This window comes from Marmota monax, unplaced genomic scaffold (assembly GCF_021218885.2).
Source record: "Marmota monax isolate L192 unplaced genomic scaffold, Marmota_monax_Labrador192_F-V1.1 WCK01_AAM20220418_F8-fsc00008, whole genome shotgun sequence".
NCBI lineage: Eukaryota > Metazoa > Chordata > Mammalia > Rodentia > Sciuridae > Marmota > Marmota monax.
The window spans coordinates 1,630,377-1,651,243 of NW_026694432.1; the positions used below are offsets into that span (position 1 = coordinate 1,630,377).

Genomic DNA, 20,867 nt, shown 5'->3' on the forward strand with positions numbered 1-20,867 from the left:
GCATCTCTGTCTATAAGGAACTTCCAAACCAATCTAAGACTTATGGAGCAATTAAAAGAAAGCAAGAGTTCTACAAAATGTGTGAGCTGAGATGGCCTGGGGCTGCCCATGTAGAATCATGGAAAAGGCATAGTTTGAGGTGGGTTTGTAGGATTAATAGGCTTTGAAGGGACAGAAATGAGAGGAAGTCTCTGTGGAGAAACAATGTGAAGAATTTGGATGTCATAGTCATGAGAGGTTCAGTAAGTCTGGGAAGTGGATAAGTACAAAGAAGCTATGGGAACAATGACTGGAACATTTTCTCTTTTCTCATTTTTGCATCTCAGTGTTCTTTACTAGAAAATGAGTACAGTCGCCCACCCAGCATATTTTAAAGTAGTATTTCCCAAAGTGCTCTGTGAAAAATTAGTCTTATGGAATGTTCTGTAGAAAAATAATAGTAATAATTTAGGAAAATGTTGAATATTCTTTTTCCATCCTTGAATATTCATAATGCGTATTAGTTTATTTTAGAAGCTCTGACTTAGTCTTGTTATAAAAAGGAAAAAACAAAACAAAACCTTATCTTCCCTGGGAAAAGTAGGCCTTACCTATTTATGTCTCTGGAACATCACATTTTTTAATTCTGCTCAGAAGTTTTTTTAGAGTCTGAAACTATATTGTTTATTTATTTTTCATATTTTATACACTGCTTCCCCCATTAACAAATGTACTCCATGAAGACCAAGACCTTGCCTGAATTGTTCACTGTTGTACATCAAGACCCTACCATAGTCCAATGAAGTGACATAGTCCTAATGACATAGGAGGCTGACACGGGAGGGTCACAAGTTCCAGGCCAGCCTGAGAAACTTAGTGAGACCCAGTCTCAAAATAAAAAATGAAAAGGACTGGGAATATAGCTCGGTGTTAGAGCACCCCGGCCAATCCTCAAAAACAACAACAACAACAACAACACCCTACCCTAATGCTTAGGCATTTAGTAAGTGCAAAAAAAAAAAAAAATATATATATATATATATATATATGAAATTGGTTCATCTTTGTTTAACTTTGCATTTTCCAAACAGCTGAAAAAGATAGATCCAGATTTTGAATACAGTACTAACACATTCAGCTCTAGTTTTGACTCTGTGTTATGTTATTTTCCTACCCCCACTGCCTAGGATTTTTGCTGTTAGTTTTTCTCCTAGACATTCATTCCTATTTGTTACCTTTGAAGCTTGAACTACTATTTGATATGCCCAACTTTCTTTCTTTGTATTTTTTTAGGCAAAGGCTGCCACCTAAAAATGTTTATTACTATCGCTGTCCGGACCATAAAAAGAATTATGTGATGTCCTTCGCATTCTGTTTTGACCGAGAAGAAGATATTTACCAGTTTGCTTACTGCTACCCATATACATACACGCGCTTCCAGCATTACCTCGATAGCCTGCAAAAAAGAAACATGGATTACTTCTTTCGGGAGCAGCTGGGCCAGAGCGTGGTAAGGCCAGTGCCAGGTTTGGGATACCTATTTTAGAAACAGGCAACCTTGGAGTTGGGACTTAGCAATGGGTTTTTAAAGAATTCAAATAATGAATAGTACATTGTAGACAGTATGTTGTGAAAGTTTTAATAATTTAAATATATTAAGTAACAATATAGTTAAGTATTCATAATCTAATAATTATTACCTAATAGCTACAGATCTAATAATTAATATAACTAATGGTTTTAAATATTATTTATATAGTTTTATTATTATTATATGTAGTTATTATTATTTCATTGTTGTTTTTTTTCATTGCTATATCAGGAAGTAACAGAATAAGAAATGAGAAAGATGGCTCTGCCTCCCTCTTTTACTTAAAAGAATTCTTATGATCATACTGGGTTTACAAAAATCCAGGATAATCTCATTTCAGGATCTTTAATTTAATCACATCTGTAAAGTACCTTTTATTATGTCAAATAACATATTCACAGGATCTGGGAATTGGGACGCAGACACCTTGTAGGGGTGGGTATGCATCAGTTTGCCTGACACATCTTCTTTTATTTTTCCCTCTTTCCTGCTCAGACGAGAATCTGAAGTTGTTCCTTTCATTGATTTAATAGGTTCTGCTCTTTGTTTTCAGTAATACTTTTGTTGCTAATAAAGAATAAGTAGGTGATAATTTGGTTTTAAATATCACTCTCTAAAAAGTGTGTAATGGGCTCCTAAAATGACATATGGACCAGTCTTTAAAGGTTCTAAATAAAGATCGTGATGGAATAGGCAGAAGATACTATACTATGGATTTTGATATATGTTGGTGGAGGAGATGGACTTTTCCTAGTAACTGGGTTCCATCTAGAAGTGAATCCTGTTTCTAAATAAATCCAAGATACTCAAGACACTTAAGTGAAGAAGGCATGTTTGTGGCTTAGGTACTCACAAGTCAAATTTGATCATGATAATATTCTTCTATTCTAGAGTTCTCTATACACTAAGATTTTGCTAAATATCTTCACTCTACTCCAACCTTCTTCCCAATAAGTCTTCTGGTAAATACCATTTGTATCTGGTACTTACATGTTTTGAACTAAAAATTGGGACACATGGTATAGCAGGAAACAGATGGTAACCTCAAATTAGGATAATTTGAGGAAGTTTTAATAAATAGTCTATTTGCAATGTATAGGAAAATCAGAAGACACAGTGAAGTTTCCTATGGCTAATAACAGGTCAAAAAGTACGAAAGGGGGAAATGATTACCAGAACCCAATTGTACAGAGTCACTTTAGTAGGCCACCTTGGGAGGAACAGTAACCTTTAGTTAAAAAATACAGTTAACCTGAGATGGTCACATAGGGAGGAAGCTGAGAAAGATAAATAAAGTCATGCATTGCTTGACCAAGGGGAAATGTTTTGAGAAAAGTATTCTTAGGTGATTCCATTATCATGTGAACATCATAAAGTCTACTTACACAAACTAAGATGACTGTGACATAACTAAGTGATATAATCTTTTGGGAATACCAGCATAAATGTGATCTGTCATTGGCCAAAATATTATGCCACTTCAATGTTCATAGTCTTTGTTTTCTCACTTCTCTCTGATCTCCTCCTAAGGGTCCCTATTGTCCAACCGAACTAGAAGCCAGAAGTTAGGAAAGTCTATTGAGATAACCCATACAGATCATCATTCTAGGGCAAAGAAAAGTGTGGAGAAGGGCCAACAGTAGACTTAGAGGGTGAAAATAGAACATATTAGACACACTAAGTCTAATCAACAATATATTACTAGAGAAATTATTTGAGATGGGACTATCAGAGAAATTCTGAGATGAATATTTGCCAGATATATGAATTAATATATAATTTAAGACAATGAGTTCATTCAACACTCGTGGCTTTTAAGGACAGACTCTGTATAGTTCACTCTTGCTTCCACCCAGATCCTCTCCTGAATGGCTCTAATGTGCACATTGAATGGTTATTGAGTGAATGATTGAATTAATGAAAGAATAAATTAAATTTTATGTCTGGAGGCAGTGGGAGGCAGTGTGAAGAGCTGAAAGCAACAGAAAGTTGATAAGAGGTATAATAAGTTAAGTTTCTATTTAAAATATACAAATGATCTAAAATAGCTGCAACTTAACCCAGATCATTTATTTCTTTTTAGTGTAAAAGTCTGGATATAGGCAGTGCACAGCTAATATTGAGGGTCTGCTCTTTGAAAGCCTCAGAAAATCAGGTTCTTTCAGCTTTCTGCTCTGCTGTCTCTGGGATTTAGCTCTCATTCTCATGATCCAGTGTGGAATTCTATCATGCCATCCAGGTTCTAGGCATTAGGAAGAAGGAAGTGAGGGAAAGAAATAAGTAGTTGTGTGGTGCTATAACTTAACAGACCTGATATCCACATTTAAGTAAAAGAAGTATAAGAAATCCTTACTTTAAGTGGCCATGTCTCATTTCAAAATTGGTGTTTCTCTGGCTATGGAGAAGAATTGGTATCGAGGACAGCTTTAAGTCTCTGTCCCTGGAAACTTGAATTCTGCTTCAGCTCTAATACGAAACTACTTGTATTACCTTGCATGTTATGCCCCCTTCTGAGGACAATTTTTTTCAACCTGAATTGGACTTGAATCAAGGACCTCAAATTATTCTTTATGGAGATCTTCAGATAGAAAAAAAATAGTTTGAGACTTTTGTCTTACTTCAGACCCTGGGAGAGGCACTGTACAGATATATAACAAGGTTATATAAGTCTTGATATATTGCCTGAAATGTGTTCTCTGTACCAGAGGAAATAAGATATACTCAAACAGCTATACTATTTTAAAAAGTGAATAATTAAGGAGCTCATGAATTGTTTAAAGAGTTAATGTTCAGAATAAATATCACGGAGAAGATGAGTTTTAAACCAAATCTTGAAAGATGAATAGGATTACTAAATACAGAGTTGGAGAGAAGCTCCAGAAAGCAAGAGTAGCCAAAGACAATGTGTGGTAGTTGTTTAGAAGTCTGGTTTGATAGGAATAGGGCATTCATATTGAGAAGCCCTGGAAGATTAGGATAGACTTAAGGATTGGAGCCAAAATCTTGGAAAGCCTTCATTGTCACATTGGCTGTGACCTTCATTTAGATTCAATATGAATATATCAGTTCCATTACTGTGTATATACTACTCTATTTATTCTCACTGTAGTTTTATGGGGTGGGAAGAATTGGCCCAGGGAGTAAATAAGGCTAAAAAGTCACTTTGCTAAGTCCTCATGACTACTTCATATCAGGGCCAAGATTCAAACTCCTAGATTCTAACACCACGTCCTGGCCCTTTTATGGATACACGGAAATCCAATATACTTTTGAGAAAGAGATTCACCTTATCCATCTTTTTTTTTTAAAGAGAGAGAGAGAGAGAGAGAGAGAGAGAGAGAATTTTTAAATATTTATTTTTCAGTTTTCAGTGGATACAACATCTTTATTTTATTTTATGTGGTGCTGAGGATCGAACCCAGTGCCCTGCGCATGCCAGGTGAATGTGTTACCTCTTGAGCCACATCCCCAGCCCACACCTTATCCATCTTAAGTAAATTGAATGGATGTTCAAGGTGCACCTATGCCAGCAAAGTAGATTGAAGAAGTTCTGTGGGTTGGTTCAATTCCCTTGCTGGACCTCAAAGCAGATATCAGAGATGTTAAGCCTTTCTGGACAATTCTGAGTTACCAGGGAATTCAATATGGTTTATATCTGAAGGCACAACTATAATTAGTTAATCCTCATTCCAATTTATAAGGAAGATAATTACAACTGGGAAGGCTGAACATGCCAAAATGCATATCTAGGGAGGAGAGGCAGGAAGCAAGATTTTTGAATTTTTAGTGCTCAAACCATTAATCACCATGGTCATATCTGCCATTACTACTAATTATATCATCCAAAAATGGCATTTTATTTTTATTACTCAAAAGTAGCCCCTTTTAATCCCACCAAAGCTACTTTGAATATGCACTGAAACTATGATTAATATTTAGGATAAAGACATCAAGGGAAAGATCTTTTTGTTGTTATTGTTTTAATAGCTTTATTGAGGTATAATTTATATATCTCTTGTAAGGGTACAATTTTATGACTTTTAGCAAGTATATAGAGTTCTGCAAGTATCTCTACAACTGTTGTTAGAATATTTCAGTCACCCTAGCAAGTTTTCTTGATAATCTCCACTTCTCCCAGTCCTAAGTAACTATATTCTGTTTTCTGAACATTTTAATTTTCTATTTCTGAACATTTAATATAATTTTCTATTTCTGAACATTTAACATATTATATACTATATTATCTTATTTTACATCTTGCATATTTCAAGTAGCATTATATTTTTGAGGTTTATCCATGTTGTAGTATATATCAGTAGTTCATTCATTTTAGTGCTGAAAAGTAGTCCACTGAAAAGACATACCATATTTTTTAACCATTCTCCAGTTTATAGATATTTGGTTTGGTTCCACTATGGGGCAATTTATGAGTAATGCTGTTATGAACCAATAATGTACCTATATTTGAGTGGACATAAAATTACATTTTGGGAATAGATTTTTAAGAGCAGAATTTTTGAATCATAATAAGTTTATGTACGACTTTTTTAAAAGATCAAACTGGGTACTGTGACATTTTACATTCTCTTTTTCTTTTTTTGGCACCAGGGATTGAACTCAGGGATCCTCAACCACTGAGCCACATTCCTATTTTGTATTTTATTTAGAGACAGGGTCTCACTGAGTTGCTTAGTGCCTCACCATTGCTGAGGTTGGCTTTGAACTTGAGATCCTCCTGCCTCAGCCTCCCAAGCCGCTAGGATTACAGGCATGAGCCACCAGGCCTACCACATTTTACATTCTTATCAGCAATGAGGAGAGTTACAGATGATTACCAACACTTAGAATGGTCTATATTTTTATTATAGCCATTTCAACATGTGTGTGTGGTGGTAACTCATTGTAATTTTAATTCATATTGCCCTAATGACTAATTATGCCAGTCATCTTCTAATGTGCCATTCATAAATCAATGTAAATTAAAAAATCATCATCAACATTCATTAAAAAATCATCTTATTTGCCATTCAAAATATTCTTTAGTGAAGTATCAATTCAAATCTTTAGCCAATATTTTTTTTACAAAACTGTTATTTGTTTTCTTATAATTGAGCTTTAAGAGATTTTTATATATTCTAAATTCAAGTCGTTTGCCAGATAATTGCTTTGCAAATATTTTCCCCAATCTATTCCTTCCTTTTAATTCATTCTCTTGACAATGTCTTTTAAATAATACAAGTTTTTAATTTTGAAATCCAGTTTATCAATATTTTCTCTTATGGATCATGCTTTCAACATTGTATTGAATTACTTTGCCCAAGTGAAGATTTTCTCATTTTTCTCCCCAAACTTTTTGTAGTTGTAGCTTATATTTATTTATTTTTTTTAAAGAGAGAGAGAGAGAGAGAGAGAGAGAGAGAGAGAGAGAGAGAGAGAGAATTTTAATATTTATTTTTTAGTTCTCGGCGGACACAACATCTTTGTTTGTATGTGGTGCTGAGGATCGAACCCGGGCCGCACATATGCCAGGCGAGTGCACTACCGCTTGAGCCACATCCCCAGCTGTAGCTTATATTTAAATCTGTAATTCATTTTGAATATTTTTGTATATGGCATGAGGTCAAGGCCTATGTTTATTTACTTGCATATAAATGTCCAATTGTTCTAGCACTTTGTTGAAAAGACTAGTCTTTACCTGTGAATAGACAGCATTTGCTCTGATGCCTCTGCTCTTTTTTTTTTAATGTATTACTTTTTTCAGAGTGGTTTTAGGTTCACCGCAAAATTGAGAGGAAGAAATAGAAATTTCCTATATATGTCCTGCTCTTACACATGCACAATCTTCCCCATTATCAACATTTGCCACCAGAGTGGTACATTTGTTACAGATGATGAGCCCATGTTGACACATCATTATCACTCAGGCTACACCATTAACATTAGGGATTGTTCTTATTGAATATTCTATAGGTTGAGACAAATTTATAATGACATATATCCACTGTCTGAATTTACACCATCTAGTTTCACTGCCCATAAAAGTACTCTGTACTCTGTCTATTCACCTCCTTCTCCCCTGAACCCCTGGCAGCCATTTCTCTTTTTAATATTCCCTTAGTTTTGCCTTTTCCAGAATGTCATTCAGTTAGAATTTTTTTAAAATGATTGTTTTAAAGATGGACACAATATCTTTATTTATTTACTTATTTATTTATTTTAAACTTTGTTTTATTTATTTATTTTTATGTGGTGCTGAGAATCAAACCCAGTGCCTCACAAGTGTGAGGCAAGTGCTCTACTGCTGAGCTATAACCTCAGTTCCTCGGTTAGAATTTTTATAGTCTTTTAAAGATTGGTTTCTTCCACTTAATAAATACATATTTAAGTTTCTTTCATAACTACTTACGGTTTCATAGCTCATTCCCCTTTAGCACTAAGTAATATTGCACATTCTTGATTTATTTACCAACCTTCTGGAGGTTTATTTATCCCCCTTCTGAAGGACATCTTAGTTTCTTCCAAGTTTGGGCAGTTATAGAGAAAGATGCTATATGCATGCTGGTTTTCATGTGGATATACATTTCAACTCATTTGGGTAAATACCATGGAGCATGGCTTCTGGATTATATGGTAAGGGTATATTTAGTTTTGTAAGAAACTGCAAAACTATTCCAAAATGTCTATACCATTTTGCATTCCTACAGTAAAGAATGAGAGTTCCTGTTACTATATCTTCTTTTTGGCATTTGGTATGTCAGTATTCTTGCTTTGGGGCATACTACAAGGCAAGCAATGGTATTTCCTAGTTTAAATTTACATTTCCCTGATGGCATATGATGTGGAGCATCTTTTCATATGCTTATTTCCCATCTGTGTATCTTGTCTGGAAAGGTATCTGTTAAGGTCTTTGGCTCATTTTTTAATTGACTTGTTTGTTTCTTATTGTTGAATTTTATTCAGTTTGTTTTGTCTTTGCTATTTCAAGTCAATCCAGTATAAATTAATGGTCAGCTATGATAGAGTTGAGGTTGTACTTACTTCACTTCAGCCAGCAAGGTGTCCATCCTCTGCCAATGAATCTGTGTGTGGATAGAGGAGTGTATTCAAAATTTAGGCAAGTTTCCAGTCTTCCCTGGTTTTTACTTTCCCTTTCATGTTCTGTTTCCTGTGTGTGTATGTGCAACCTCAAGTCAGGTCACAAGTCTAGCTGGCTTGGGTCTTCTTGGGTCTCTGCTGATTCTTCACCTATCCTTATCCAGAAATGTGCTTGCTCTAGTTATATGACCATGACTTCTCTTCATTCTTCATCCTATAATGCTGCTGGGTGTGAGTACTGCCCACCTCTCCAAATTGAGTGAGTTCTTTTCTCTTGGCAGGGAAGCAGCTTCTCCTCCCAGCCTGTCCTGCCCTAATAGAACCTTGCACTCTCCAAGCTTGCGGAATTTGGAGTATAACAGGCTATAACAGAACAGTTTCCCATTATTTTTTTTTTTGTGTGTGTGTGTGTGTGCATGCTGGGGATTGAACTCAGGGACTTGTGCATGAGAGGCAAGCACTCTACCAACTGAGTTATATCCCCAGTCAGTTTCACATTTTTATTACCTAAAATTCAGCAGTTTTTCAAGCATAATAGTTTTGAGACTATTGTGTAGCTTTGGTCTGTTTTCAAAGCACTGATGACTGGTGTGTCAATTTTGCTTAGCTTTATATTTGCTTTTTGAGGACAGCATTTACCAGACTTTCCATTCTGATGTAACTAGTAGCAGATTCTTTTTTCTTTCCACAGTTTTTATTGGTGCAGTATAGTTGTACATACTAGTGGGATAGAAGTGGATTTTAGCTAAAAAAATATTTATGAAATTTTAAATTTATAGCTATTTTACTGTCAGACATAGAAAAATATGGTATCATTTTCATATTTATACATTAGGTTTTAAACCATATATATCTGATACTATAAGACAATAAATATGCTACTAATTTTATATATCATTGAACTAATTAGACAGACTTTATAACTGAGAGACTGCATATGTGTGTGTGCATGCATATGTGCTAAAAACATTAGAGGTAGAGAGCCATTCCCACACTTAAGGATATTTGCCAAGAGAAGTGTCAGCAGAACCCTGTGTGATGGACATGCCTATAATCCCAGCAAGGAAGGAGGCTGAGGCAATAGGATTCCAATTTGGAAGAAAGCCTGGGCAACTTAGTGAGAGCCTTCCTCAAAATAAAAAAAAAATAAAAAGGGATAGGGATATATCTTAGTAATAGAGTGCCCTTGGGTTCAATACCCAATACTAAAAAAAAAAAAAAAGTGTCAACAAAGAAAATAATCTGATAGTATATTTTAAATAATCACTAGAAAATATGAAAATACTATTGTTTAGCCTCTTCCTTTAGTTAGCTTTGTGACCTTGGAAAAACTACTTCCCTTCTCCAGAAAGTCAGACCAGATGATTTTAAGCATTCTCCGACATAAATTGTGGTTTCAGATGTTCTTGGTGTTTCCTTCAATTATATGAATATGTTTAAATCAAACATGAGTGTTATAATGGTACTTCTTAATCTGCCCTTTAATTTTAAATAATGTTTAGCATGTATCAGACCTAACACTAATGAATGTTTTATTTTATTGGTGTGTATAGTTTTACATAATACTGAGATTCACTGTGATATGTTCTTACATAACTCACAATTTGGTTTGTTTCATTCCCTTGTGCACACCTCTCTTCCTTCTCCAGATCTTCTTCATCTAACCTACTGGTCTCCCATTATTTATATGCATGTCATCCTCACAACACCCTTATTTTATGGGTAGTACTATTATTGAATGTCTACTATGTAACTAGTACTGTCTATATTCTAGGGATACAGCATTAAAAATAGGCAGAAGTTCATGCCCTCATGAAGTGTATATTATGATGGGAAGAGTAAATCAGGATAAGAGATTCATTTGGGCGGCAGGCAGCAGGGAGAAGATATAACTTAGAAGGTAGCATTTAAGTTCTGAGATATGTAATTATTATCTTCTCATTTGCATTTTTTAAAACTGAGATTTAATGAAATTAAGTAATTTTATACCTTCTGACACTGGAATTTTTTATTCTAATTTGTTATATATGAAAGCAGAATGCATTACAATTCATATTACACATATAGAGCATAATTTTTCATATCTTTGGTTGTGCACAAAATAGAGTCACAGTATTCGTGTCTTCATATATATACTTAGGGTAATGATGTCCATCTTATTCCACCATCTTTCCTACTCCCATGTCCCCTCCCTTCCCCTCCTTCCCCTTTGCCCTATCTAGAGTTCATCTATTCCTCCCATGCTCCCCCAACCAACCCCATTATGAATCAGCCTCCTTATATCAGAGAAAACATTTGGCATTTGGTTTTTTGGGTTGGCTTACTTCACTTAGCATTATATTCTCCAACTCCATCCATTTACCCACAAATGCCATGATTTTATTCTCTTCTAATGCTGGATAAATTCCATTGTGTATATATAGCACATTTTTTTATCCATTCATCTAATGAAGGGCATCTAGGTTGGTTCCACAGTTTAGATATTGTGAATTGTGCTGCAATAAACATTGATGTGGCTGTGTCCCTGTAGTATGCTGTTTTTAAGTCCTTTGGGCATAGGCTGAGGAGTGGGATAGCTGAGTCAAATGGGGGTTCCATTTCCAGTTTTCCAGGGAATCTCCATACCACTTTCCATATTGGCTGCACCATTTTACAGGACCACCAGCAACATATGAGTGTGCCTTTCTCCCCACATCCTCGCCAACACTTACTATTGTTTGTATTCTTAATAGCTGCCATTCCAACTGGAGTAAGATATAGTTTTGATTTGTATTTTTCTAATTGCTAGAGATGTTGAACATTTTTTCATGTATTTATTGATTGATTGTATATTATCTTTTGAGAAGGTCTGTTTGGTTCCTTGGCCCATTTATTGATTCGGTTGGTGCCACAGTTTAGATATTGGAATTAAACATGTGGCCTTGCATATGCTAGACAAACACTCTACCACCAAACTACAACTTTATCCCCAAAGCAATCTTGAATACTGTAAATATCTGGTGAGCATCTTCTGCCCATCAGGCTCTGTGTTGGCATCTGAAGACAGAAAGAATAATACAAAGCACATCGTATCCCTGAAAAGGGCACAATGTAGTAGACAACACAGGTATTAAAATTAATGATGCAAAGATGGTAAGGAAATTGATATAAGTAAAGCAGTAGGCAGCAAAGGGGCACAAGGCAAGAAATGAAGAAAGAAGATGTCTTGAATTGAGAATCAAATGTGCCAAGAGGCTGAGATGCTTGTTGTGTTTTGTAGTGTTGTACAGTTTCATGTGACAAGAGCATGGGGTCAGTCTAAAAAAAGGAGATATAGTAACAGGAGAAGCAGGAAAGATGGATAGAGGTCAAGTCAGGGGGGTTTTAACTGCCAAGCTAAAGAATTTGGATTCTACCTTATTGTTGTTAGGAACCAGATAAGAAGAAATGATTTTTATGGAAATTAACCATTCCATCTCCAGGCTGTCCCTGACTTTCCTGACTAGAAGTCAGGTTAACTCCACCCTTTCTATACAGTTGACTTTCTTTCCCACATATGTTCATTAGACAAGAGCACCAGGAGGAAAATTACTGCCAAAATCAGTGTATAATATAAGAATGTAACAGCAAATACCTCAAAAAGATGGCCTTTCATGTCCTAACTCTTAAAAAAATCTCTAGAGTTGACAAAGACTAGAGAGGTCTCATTCAAATTTAGTAAATATTTTAGTCGTTTACCATGGGCAAGGGCCAAACTGTAAAGACCAGCCTCTTCTCTGAACATTACAGATGTTTGACTTTTCAACCTCTGCTCACAGAGGCAGCCAGTTCCTTGTCCATTGGCAAGAAAGGAGCTCCCTTCCTGTAAGTTCCTTTTTGATTCTTGCTCCACCCTCTGGGCCCACTTGCTCTTTTAGCCATTGCTCAGGCTTGCAAAGATAGTGAGGCAGTGATTACACCTCCACAAGTATCTTCTCTTCTCCATACTCATCCCTCCCTTCCCCCATCCCAGATAATTTTATGTTTATATTTCATAGTTTCAAACTTAAAATTGTTGTTATTCTTCTTTGGGTATGATCTAGGATATTAATTTTCTTCTTAAAATGCTAGAGCTGAATGTAAAACTCCACAGGGGATCTAAGTATCCCACGGCCAACTGGGACTGTCTCCCTTGCTGTGGATATTAGTTTTCTAGAAATGCAGCTAGAATTTACATTAAACAAAGCTTTTTTTTTTTTTTTTAACTTTTCTGACTTCGTCTCTTTAATAAACTTATTTTGGAATAATTTTAGATTTGCAAAAAACTTGAAAAGATAATATAGGAAGTTTCCATAAACCTTCCACCCAGTTTGTCTAGTAGTAATATCTTACACAATCATGAATGATTTTTCAAAGGTGAAATATTAACATTGGTGCATTACTTATAAATTAAAATACAGAACTGCATATACAGATTTCACCATTTTTTCCATTCATATCCTTTTACTGTTGTTTGAGAACTCAGCCCAGGCTACCATATTAACTTATGGCAGTTTTTAAAAAGTACAATTGTGAGTCTTTTTACTTTACCTCATATGTTTTTACTTATTAGTTTTACTGTTTTATTTGAGCCTGTTGTGATCATTTTGATTCTTAGATTTTCTTATCTTTAATATTAGGAACTTCACTCAGAAATTGTAAACTTAATTTAGTACTTTATAAATATTCAGTCAATTACATAAGTGTTTAACAGGGAAAGACCCAAAACCAATAACAGGGACTTATACATAATACTAGAGACTTCACCCTAGACTAGAGTTGTTATATCAATTTATATTAATCCCTAGGCTTGGTTACACTACTAACCTATTAGTATAAATCAACCAAGTATTCCAAAAGTTTCCTGCCTCTAAATCAATTCAATTAAGTTCAAATTAGGTTGATTTATTTTAGTATTTCTTACATACCATGTACTATGAGAGATTCAGAAATAAATGAGATGTAGTCTCTGCCCCCATTTATTTCTTCATCTTATCCATAGGATCATATATAAAGTTTTATCTAATTGCTGGTTAAATTCCATAATGAGTAAAAAATAATCATATGGCAAAGGGCAAAATTTAGAAGAAGGCTTGCTTGCTGGGAAGGGTCATGTTTGGTGAAACTCTGCAGTAAGGACCCTGGGAGATATGCATCCACACTGGGACTCCAATCCCTTCTTTTGAGATTGTAGAGCTCAGCAGTCCTCTGACTCCTGAATTAGGGAAAGGGGGAGGATAGGAAGCCCTCAGCCACAGTGGATTAGATGGTATAGGGAAGATTCTGAAACCCCTGTGTTGGAAGATTTTTAGAATCTATACTATACTAGAACTGTAGAAATCTGTGAAATCAGACAAAGAAGAAGAAGAAGAAGTAAAGAAACAAAACAAAACAAGAAAACAAAGCTGAATCATGAAGCCATAGTAAAGAGTTTGGAGGAGAACCTGGTCTAATCAGAGAAAGCCAGGGAACAAGAATTAGGAGGTAAGGAGAAAGAGGAGCAGGGTAACAAGGATATTTGGAAAACTGTAAGATATTAGAGCTTGGCTGATTCTATGACAGTACTTGTATGGATTTGTGTAGAAAAGCCAGTATCTCAGAAAGAAGGTAGAAGAGGAATAATGACCTTGTGGGCTGGAAATTCAGAGAACAGGAGGTAGTACCACAGAAAGAGGCTAGAGTGGGCCAGCACAGTTCCTACCAGCATGATAACTTCAAAATAAGCTAGTCTCCTTCTGTTCTTTCTGTTCTTTCCCTTTTTTCTTTCTTCCCCTTTGAAGTAAAACATCATGGAGTTGCAGCTGGCCACATGACCAAGTAAATAGATGAAAAATAATTACATGTTTTTGGCTGAGTTTTAAATTGAATAATTGTTGGAAGTTAGTAATTTCAATTATCAGCCCCTAATCCTCTTCTCAGGAGAGTTCTGTGGACCCCCATCTGCACCAAACCTTGTCCCAATCAGACACTCTAAATTAAATGAGCTTAGGGGTTTTGGATCCCTTCCAGCAGGCCACTTCACAACTCTCCATTCTCTTGGCATAGTTTTTGCTATTCCCTAAAAAAAAAACAAAAAAAGAATCAAATTAATTGGAGGCAGATATGTTCTCTCAGCATCTAACTGAGGGGCTTCCAGTTTACCCTCCTAATTATAAATGGTTCATCCATTCCAAACCTCAGCCCTGGGTGAATAAAGGCTTGGGAATAAAGATGCTGGGAATTGTAACCCTTGGTTCACCCTCTGATAGGAAACAGAGGCATATGGCTGAAGTTACCAAAGCCAATTCAGACTACCACATAGCTGTTTTCCTTTCTTACTTTCCTAGTTCAATGAAGGCATTACTATCACTATGGTTTCCCATGCTGAAAAACTCTTTTGTTTAATTCTTCTTTTTTATTCACTTCTCAAATATTATCACCATGTATGATTAAGGCTACAATTCAAAATCCTTAGATTATGCCCCTTTCTTGTCTGTTGTCTTAGCCCTAGTTCAGACTATCAGCATGTCTCAGGAAGTTCCAACAGCTTCTTTGGCCAAGATATGAGGTAAACAGGTTCCCAGACTCTATTTTGATACAACTATCTCAGAATTTTGCAGTTATCAGAAAATCACAGCCTGCCTCCTAAACATGAGCCCTGCCTCCCTGATTCATTGGCCCTGAACAAAGAAAGTAACTTCTTCACTGAACACTACTTTAGTTAGGTTGGCAGTTGGCTAATTTGAAACCATTCTTTCCCTTCCTTTTTAAAAAGATAGACATCATATTAAAAGTTAGGTTTTGTGCCTTATACCAAGAGTCAGTCTGTACAACTTCCTGCCTCTTTATTGCTGTCTTCTGCTGGCTTCAAAGATGCATTTCTTATTTGTAAAGGACTTTGATCTATAATTATCTTGTCCACTTCACTGATGCCACCATGTCCAGTGATTTTAGTTATCATGAAAATGACCCATTGAATATACTTTTACTAGCTTTAATATAAATAGCAAATTCTTAATGGTCTATAAAATCCTGTATAATCCAGCCTATACACGCTCCTTCAGATTCTCTCCCATCCATCTTCTCTTGCTGTCTATGTTGTACCTACATTTGCCTTCTTATTGTTCTTTGTGTAAGCCATGGATTTTCTTTCTGAATTGCATACACAGTGACCCACCTATCTGGAATATTCTTCCTCTATGTCTCTTTGCCTAAATACTTTCTATTCTGCTATATCCAATTTAAATATCCCTTCCTCATAAAATTCTTTCTTGCTGTCTTCTTCCCCAGCATCAATCTTCTATAATATACTCCATTTCTACTTTAACACATCATTCTTCTGATTACTCTTTGAATATATAACTTCCTCTGAAGATTTTTAAGTTCCATGAGGACAAAGATCATGCATGACTTATTTATTGTCCTATCCATACATCTAGTATGTTGTTAGGCCCATTGATTGTTTCTCAAAGGAACTGAAGCTTTGTCTCAAGAAATGCCTCACCCAATATAATCTCTATTCCACTACCAGAGAAACTACCTTTTTCTTCCTTTGACTAATAATGTTGAAAATCTTTTTATCTGTTATCTCTTTTTTTGAAGAAATATCTTTTTAGATCATTTGCCCATTTTTTTAAATGTTTTATCTTTTTGTTTTTGCATTGTAGAAATTCTTTATAGTTTCTGGATGTAACTTCTGTATTAGTCAGCTTTCCATTACTATGACAAGTACTTTACATGAGATAAATTAACTTTAAAGAATGAAAGGTTATTTTGTCTCATTTGATTTCAAAGGTTTAATTTCATAGTTGACTGGCTCTGTTGCTTTTAGGTCTGTGGTGAGGCAGAACATCATGGCAGGGAATGCCTGGTGGAGCAAAGTTGATCACCTCATTGTGGCCAGGAAGAAAAGAGGAAGTCATGAGGCAGCCAGGGTCCCAACATCACCATCAAGGGCATATCCCCAATGACCTAACTTCCTTCCACTAGCCTCCACCTCCTAAGGCTTCCACCCAGTAGCATCACAGGCTGGCAACCAAGCCTTTAACCTGTTGGGGTTAGGGGGACACTCCAGATCCAAACTATAGAAAGTACTTTTTCAGATATATAATTTACAAATATTTTATCCCATCCTATATGTTGTCTTTTCAATTAAAAAAATAAATTGATAAGTAATAAAATTAGATATATTTATGGGTAGAATGTGATGTTTCAATATATATATTGAAAACATCATTGGGAAGTTATTAAATCAGACCTATTAACATGTTCATCACCTCACATATTTATCATTTCTTTGTGATGACAACATTCCAAAATCTTTTTTAGCAATTTTGAAATATATAGTATATTATTATTAATTATAGTTATCATGCTATGCAGCAAATATCATCAGAACTCATTCTTCCTGTCTAACTAAAACTTTATACCCTTTGATCATCCCCTCTCTTTTCCCCATCTGTATCTCATCCCCTCAAACTCTGATAACTACTCTTTTTACTTTCCTGATGTTCCTAATGCTATCATTTATAGCACAAAAGTTTTTAATGTTGATAAAGTCCAATCTATCTTTTTTCCTTTTCTTCCCTCCTTTCCCCTTAACTTCCCTTCTCTCTTTCTCCCTCCCCCGTCTCTCCTCCCTCCCTCTCTTCCTTCCTTCTTCCCTTCCTTTCTTCCTTCCTTCCTTCCTGCCTGCCTTCTTGTCTTCTTGACTTCCTGCCTTCCTATCTTCTTTCTGGCCTTTTAAAATTTCCATGTTGTCTTTGTTTGCTTGTTGTGATAAAAATACCTTGAGCAGAGTGGCTTAAAAATAGGAATATGTTATTCAGAGTTATGGAAAGTCTAAGATCAAGATGCTGGAAGAGTCAGTCAGTGACTACTGAGAACCCACTTCCTGGTTAGCCAATGTCTGTCTATGGTTGTGTTCTCAAATTTCTCAAAATAGAAAGAAAGAAATTTTTCTTATGTCTTTTCATAAGGCCAGTAATTTCATGAAGGCTCTATTCTCATTAATTACCTCAAAAAACCCACCTCCCAATAATATCATATTGGAAATTAGGATTCCAGAATATAAATTTGGGGAGAATACAAGCTTGTAGTCCATAGCGTGTATCTGAGAAATCACTGTCTAACCCAAAGTTATAAATATTTGATCTTGTATTTTCTTCTTATAGCTTTATAGTTTGGGCTTTTACCCTGAGCTTTATAATCATTATTGTGTTAGTTTTAGTGGATGGTGTGAGGAAAGGTTCTAACCTATACATTTCTCAGCACTATTTGGTAAAAACATTGTCCTTTACCCCATTTTACTGTCTTAGCACCCTTGTCAAAAACCAGGTTACTGTAGATGTAGGAGTTTATTTCTGGACTTTTAATTATTTATCATTACTCAATATATCTGTACTTGTGCCAGTTTATCTTTATTGCTGTATCTTTGTAATAAATTTTTAAATGAGGGTCTGTGGGGTTTTCCACTCTGATATTGTTTTTAAAGAATGTTTTGGCTATAATGGGTCTCTTACATTTCTATATGAATTTTAGGATTACCTTGATAATTTATGCAAAAAGGCAAGGTGGGGTTTTGATAGTTACTGCATTGAATCTGTAGATCAACTTGGAGAGTATTGCCATATTAATAACATTGTCTTCTCATGTAGACTATGGGATATTTCTCATTTATTTATATATTATTTAATGTCTAATACTGTTTTGCAATTCTTATATATTTTCTTCTTTTGAAGCTATTATAAATATTTTTTTATTTTTGTTTTTGGACTGAAATACAAATTTAGCTTTGTATTTTGATCTTGTATTCTGTAACCTTGATGAATTCACTTATTATTTATAACGGTTTTCAGTGGATTACTTGGGATTTTTTTATACACAAGTTCATATTATCTTCAAATAGAGATATTTTTACTTCTTTTGTTTCATTATTCTATTTCTTCTCTTGCCTAATTTTCTGGGCTATTAGAAATAATCTAGGCAAATGTTAAATAAAGGTAGCAAGAATATACTTCCTTGTCTTGTTGCTAATTTTAGAGGTAAAGCATCCAGTCTTTCATCATTAGATACCTTGTCAGCATTGAGTTTTTTTAGATGTCCTTGATCATAGGAAATTTGCTAAGGAAGATATCTTCCACTCCTAGTTTATTGATGGATATTTTTATCATTAAAAATGCTGCATTCTATCAAATGATTTTTAAGTTATATTTTGGGATGATCATGTGGTTTCTATTCTTTATTTTATTAAATTAGCATTAGCCGGGTATGGTTGTGCACACCAGTAATCCCAGCGGCCTGGGAGGCTGAGGCAGGAGAATTGTGACTTCAAAGTCAGCCTCAGCAACTTAGTGAGGCACTTAGCAACTTATCAAGACCCTGTCTCTAACTAAAAAATATAAAAAAGGCCTTTGTATATGACTCAGTGTTTGAGCACCCCTGGTTTCAATCCCTAGTACCAAAAAAAAAAAAAAAAAAAAAAAGAGAGAGAGAGAGAGAGAGAGAGAAAGAAAGAAAAAAGAAAAAAAAATGGCATTGATGTTAAACCAAATTTGTATTTATATGATGAATTCCATTTGGTCGTGGTGTATAGCCTTTTAGTGTTTTGCTGGGTTTGGTCAGCTAGCACTTTGTTGAGGATTTTTGTGTCTTTATTCATAAGGGATATTGATATGCAGTTTTCTTGTAATACATTTATCTGATTTTGGTACCAAGGCAGACTAGGCAACATTGAATGAAGCTGATAGGTTTTTCCTTCAGCACTTTGAATTTGTCATAGTATCTTCAGCCCTCTATTGTGTCTTGTGGCAAATCAATTATCCATCTATTGGAATTGTAATTTCCCTGAATACAATAAGTCATTTTCTCCTTGATGCTTTCAAGATATTCTCTTTATGTTTAGTTTTAACATTTTAACTATGATGACCCTAGGTATGGGTCTTTATGAGTTTATCCTACTTCAAATTAGTTGAATTCATTGGATAAGTAATTGGCATTTTTCACCAGACTTGGAAAATTTTCAGACATCATTTCTTTAATTTTTTTCTGATCTCCTTCTCCTTCTCTTTTTTTCTGCTACTCTCATTTAGTATATGTTGGTGTAATTAATAGTGTCCTACATTTCTCTGAGGTTCTATTCATTTTTCTTTATTATTCTCTCTGTTCTCCAAATTGCATAATATTTATCAGTCTATCTTCAAGTTCAGTGTTTCTTTTTTCTTCCCCTTCAAATCAACATAGAACTCCTGTAGTGAATTTTTCATTTTAATTACTATATTTTTCATCTTCAGAATTCTATTATGGTATTTTTTGCAATTTCTATCTCCTTATTGATATGCTCTTATTTGATGAAAAATTGTCGTCTTGTCTTACTTTACTTCTTAAGACTTAGTTTCCTGTAATTCTTGTAATATATTATGAAGTATTATGTGCAAGTACAACATTTGAGCTCATTCACAGTCAGTTTCTATTGTGCGCTTTTATTGTTGTTGTTCTTGCACATAGGTCACAATTTCCTGTTTCTTTCCATGTTGTATAAAGTTTTGTTAAAAAATGAACATTTTAGATAAAATATTATAGCAACTGGATATTGATTTCCTCCCTTTACCAGGGCTTGTTCTTCTTGCCTTATTTATTTATTTAGTGATAGATGGACTAGTTAATTAAAATTTGTTACTCCTATAATATGCAGCTTTGATATTGCCCCTCATAAGAAGCTGCCTTGGACACATTCCTGAGCCCCTGGGATGGTCTGCCAGTATTAGTATCTCATCTAGCTATTACTGTGTACTAATTGCTATATGATTACTCTGTGTTTCCTGGAACAAAATTTGTCCCCTGATGTGATTTCTCAGCCTGCTTCTTTCTTCTAACCTTCTAGGTGGTCTACTGTTTTTCTTATTACTATAAATCTCATGGAGCTATCAGCCTCCTCTTAATCTCTTGCCAGGAAGACATCTCTTCTTTTTGATATCGCCTTTTGGCATGAACTTCCTCACAATGTTTTAAAGAAAGTCATTCCCTTATCTTATGCAGTGTTGTTGGAGTTATTTGTCCTAGTATCTGCCTTCCCCTGTACTAGAATGTCTGTGTCACTGCACTTAACCTGGCAGCAGGGACACACCCATTGTTACCACTTCTTTGTGAGTTAGGCTTTGGGTAGGGACAGTAGTTCATGGTCTTCTTGGCTTGCCTTTCTTGGCCTGAAACCTCTGTTCTACAAGTG

The 20,867-nt window shown here is 35.1% G+C and overlaps 1 protein-coding gene across 1 annotated transcript in view; it reads left to right on the plus strand.

Annotated features, from left to right (window-relative positions):
* The window catches only part of Agbl4 (AGBL carboxypeptidase 4), a 1,469,059-nt gene that overhangs the window by 959,906 nt on the left and 488,286 nt on the right, over window positions 1–20,867 (plus strand). Inside the window, exon 5 of the mRNA XM_046468734.2 lies at window positions 1,273–1,489. Coding sequence (XP_046324690.1) covers window positions 1,273–1,489 — 217 coding nt within the window. The remainder of the gene's footprint in view (window positions 1–1,272; window positions 1,490–20,867) is intronic.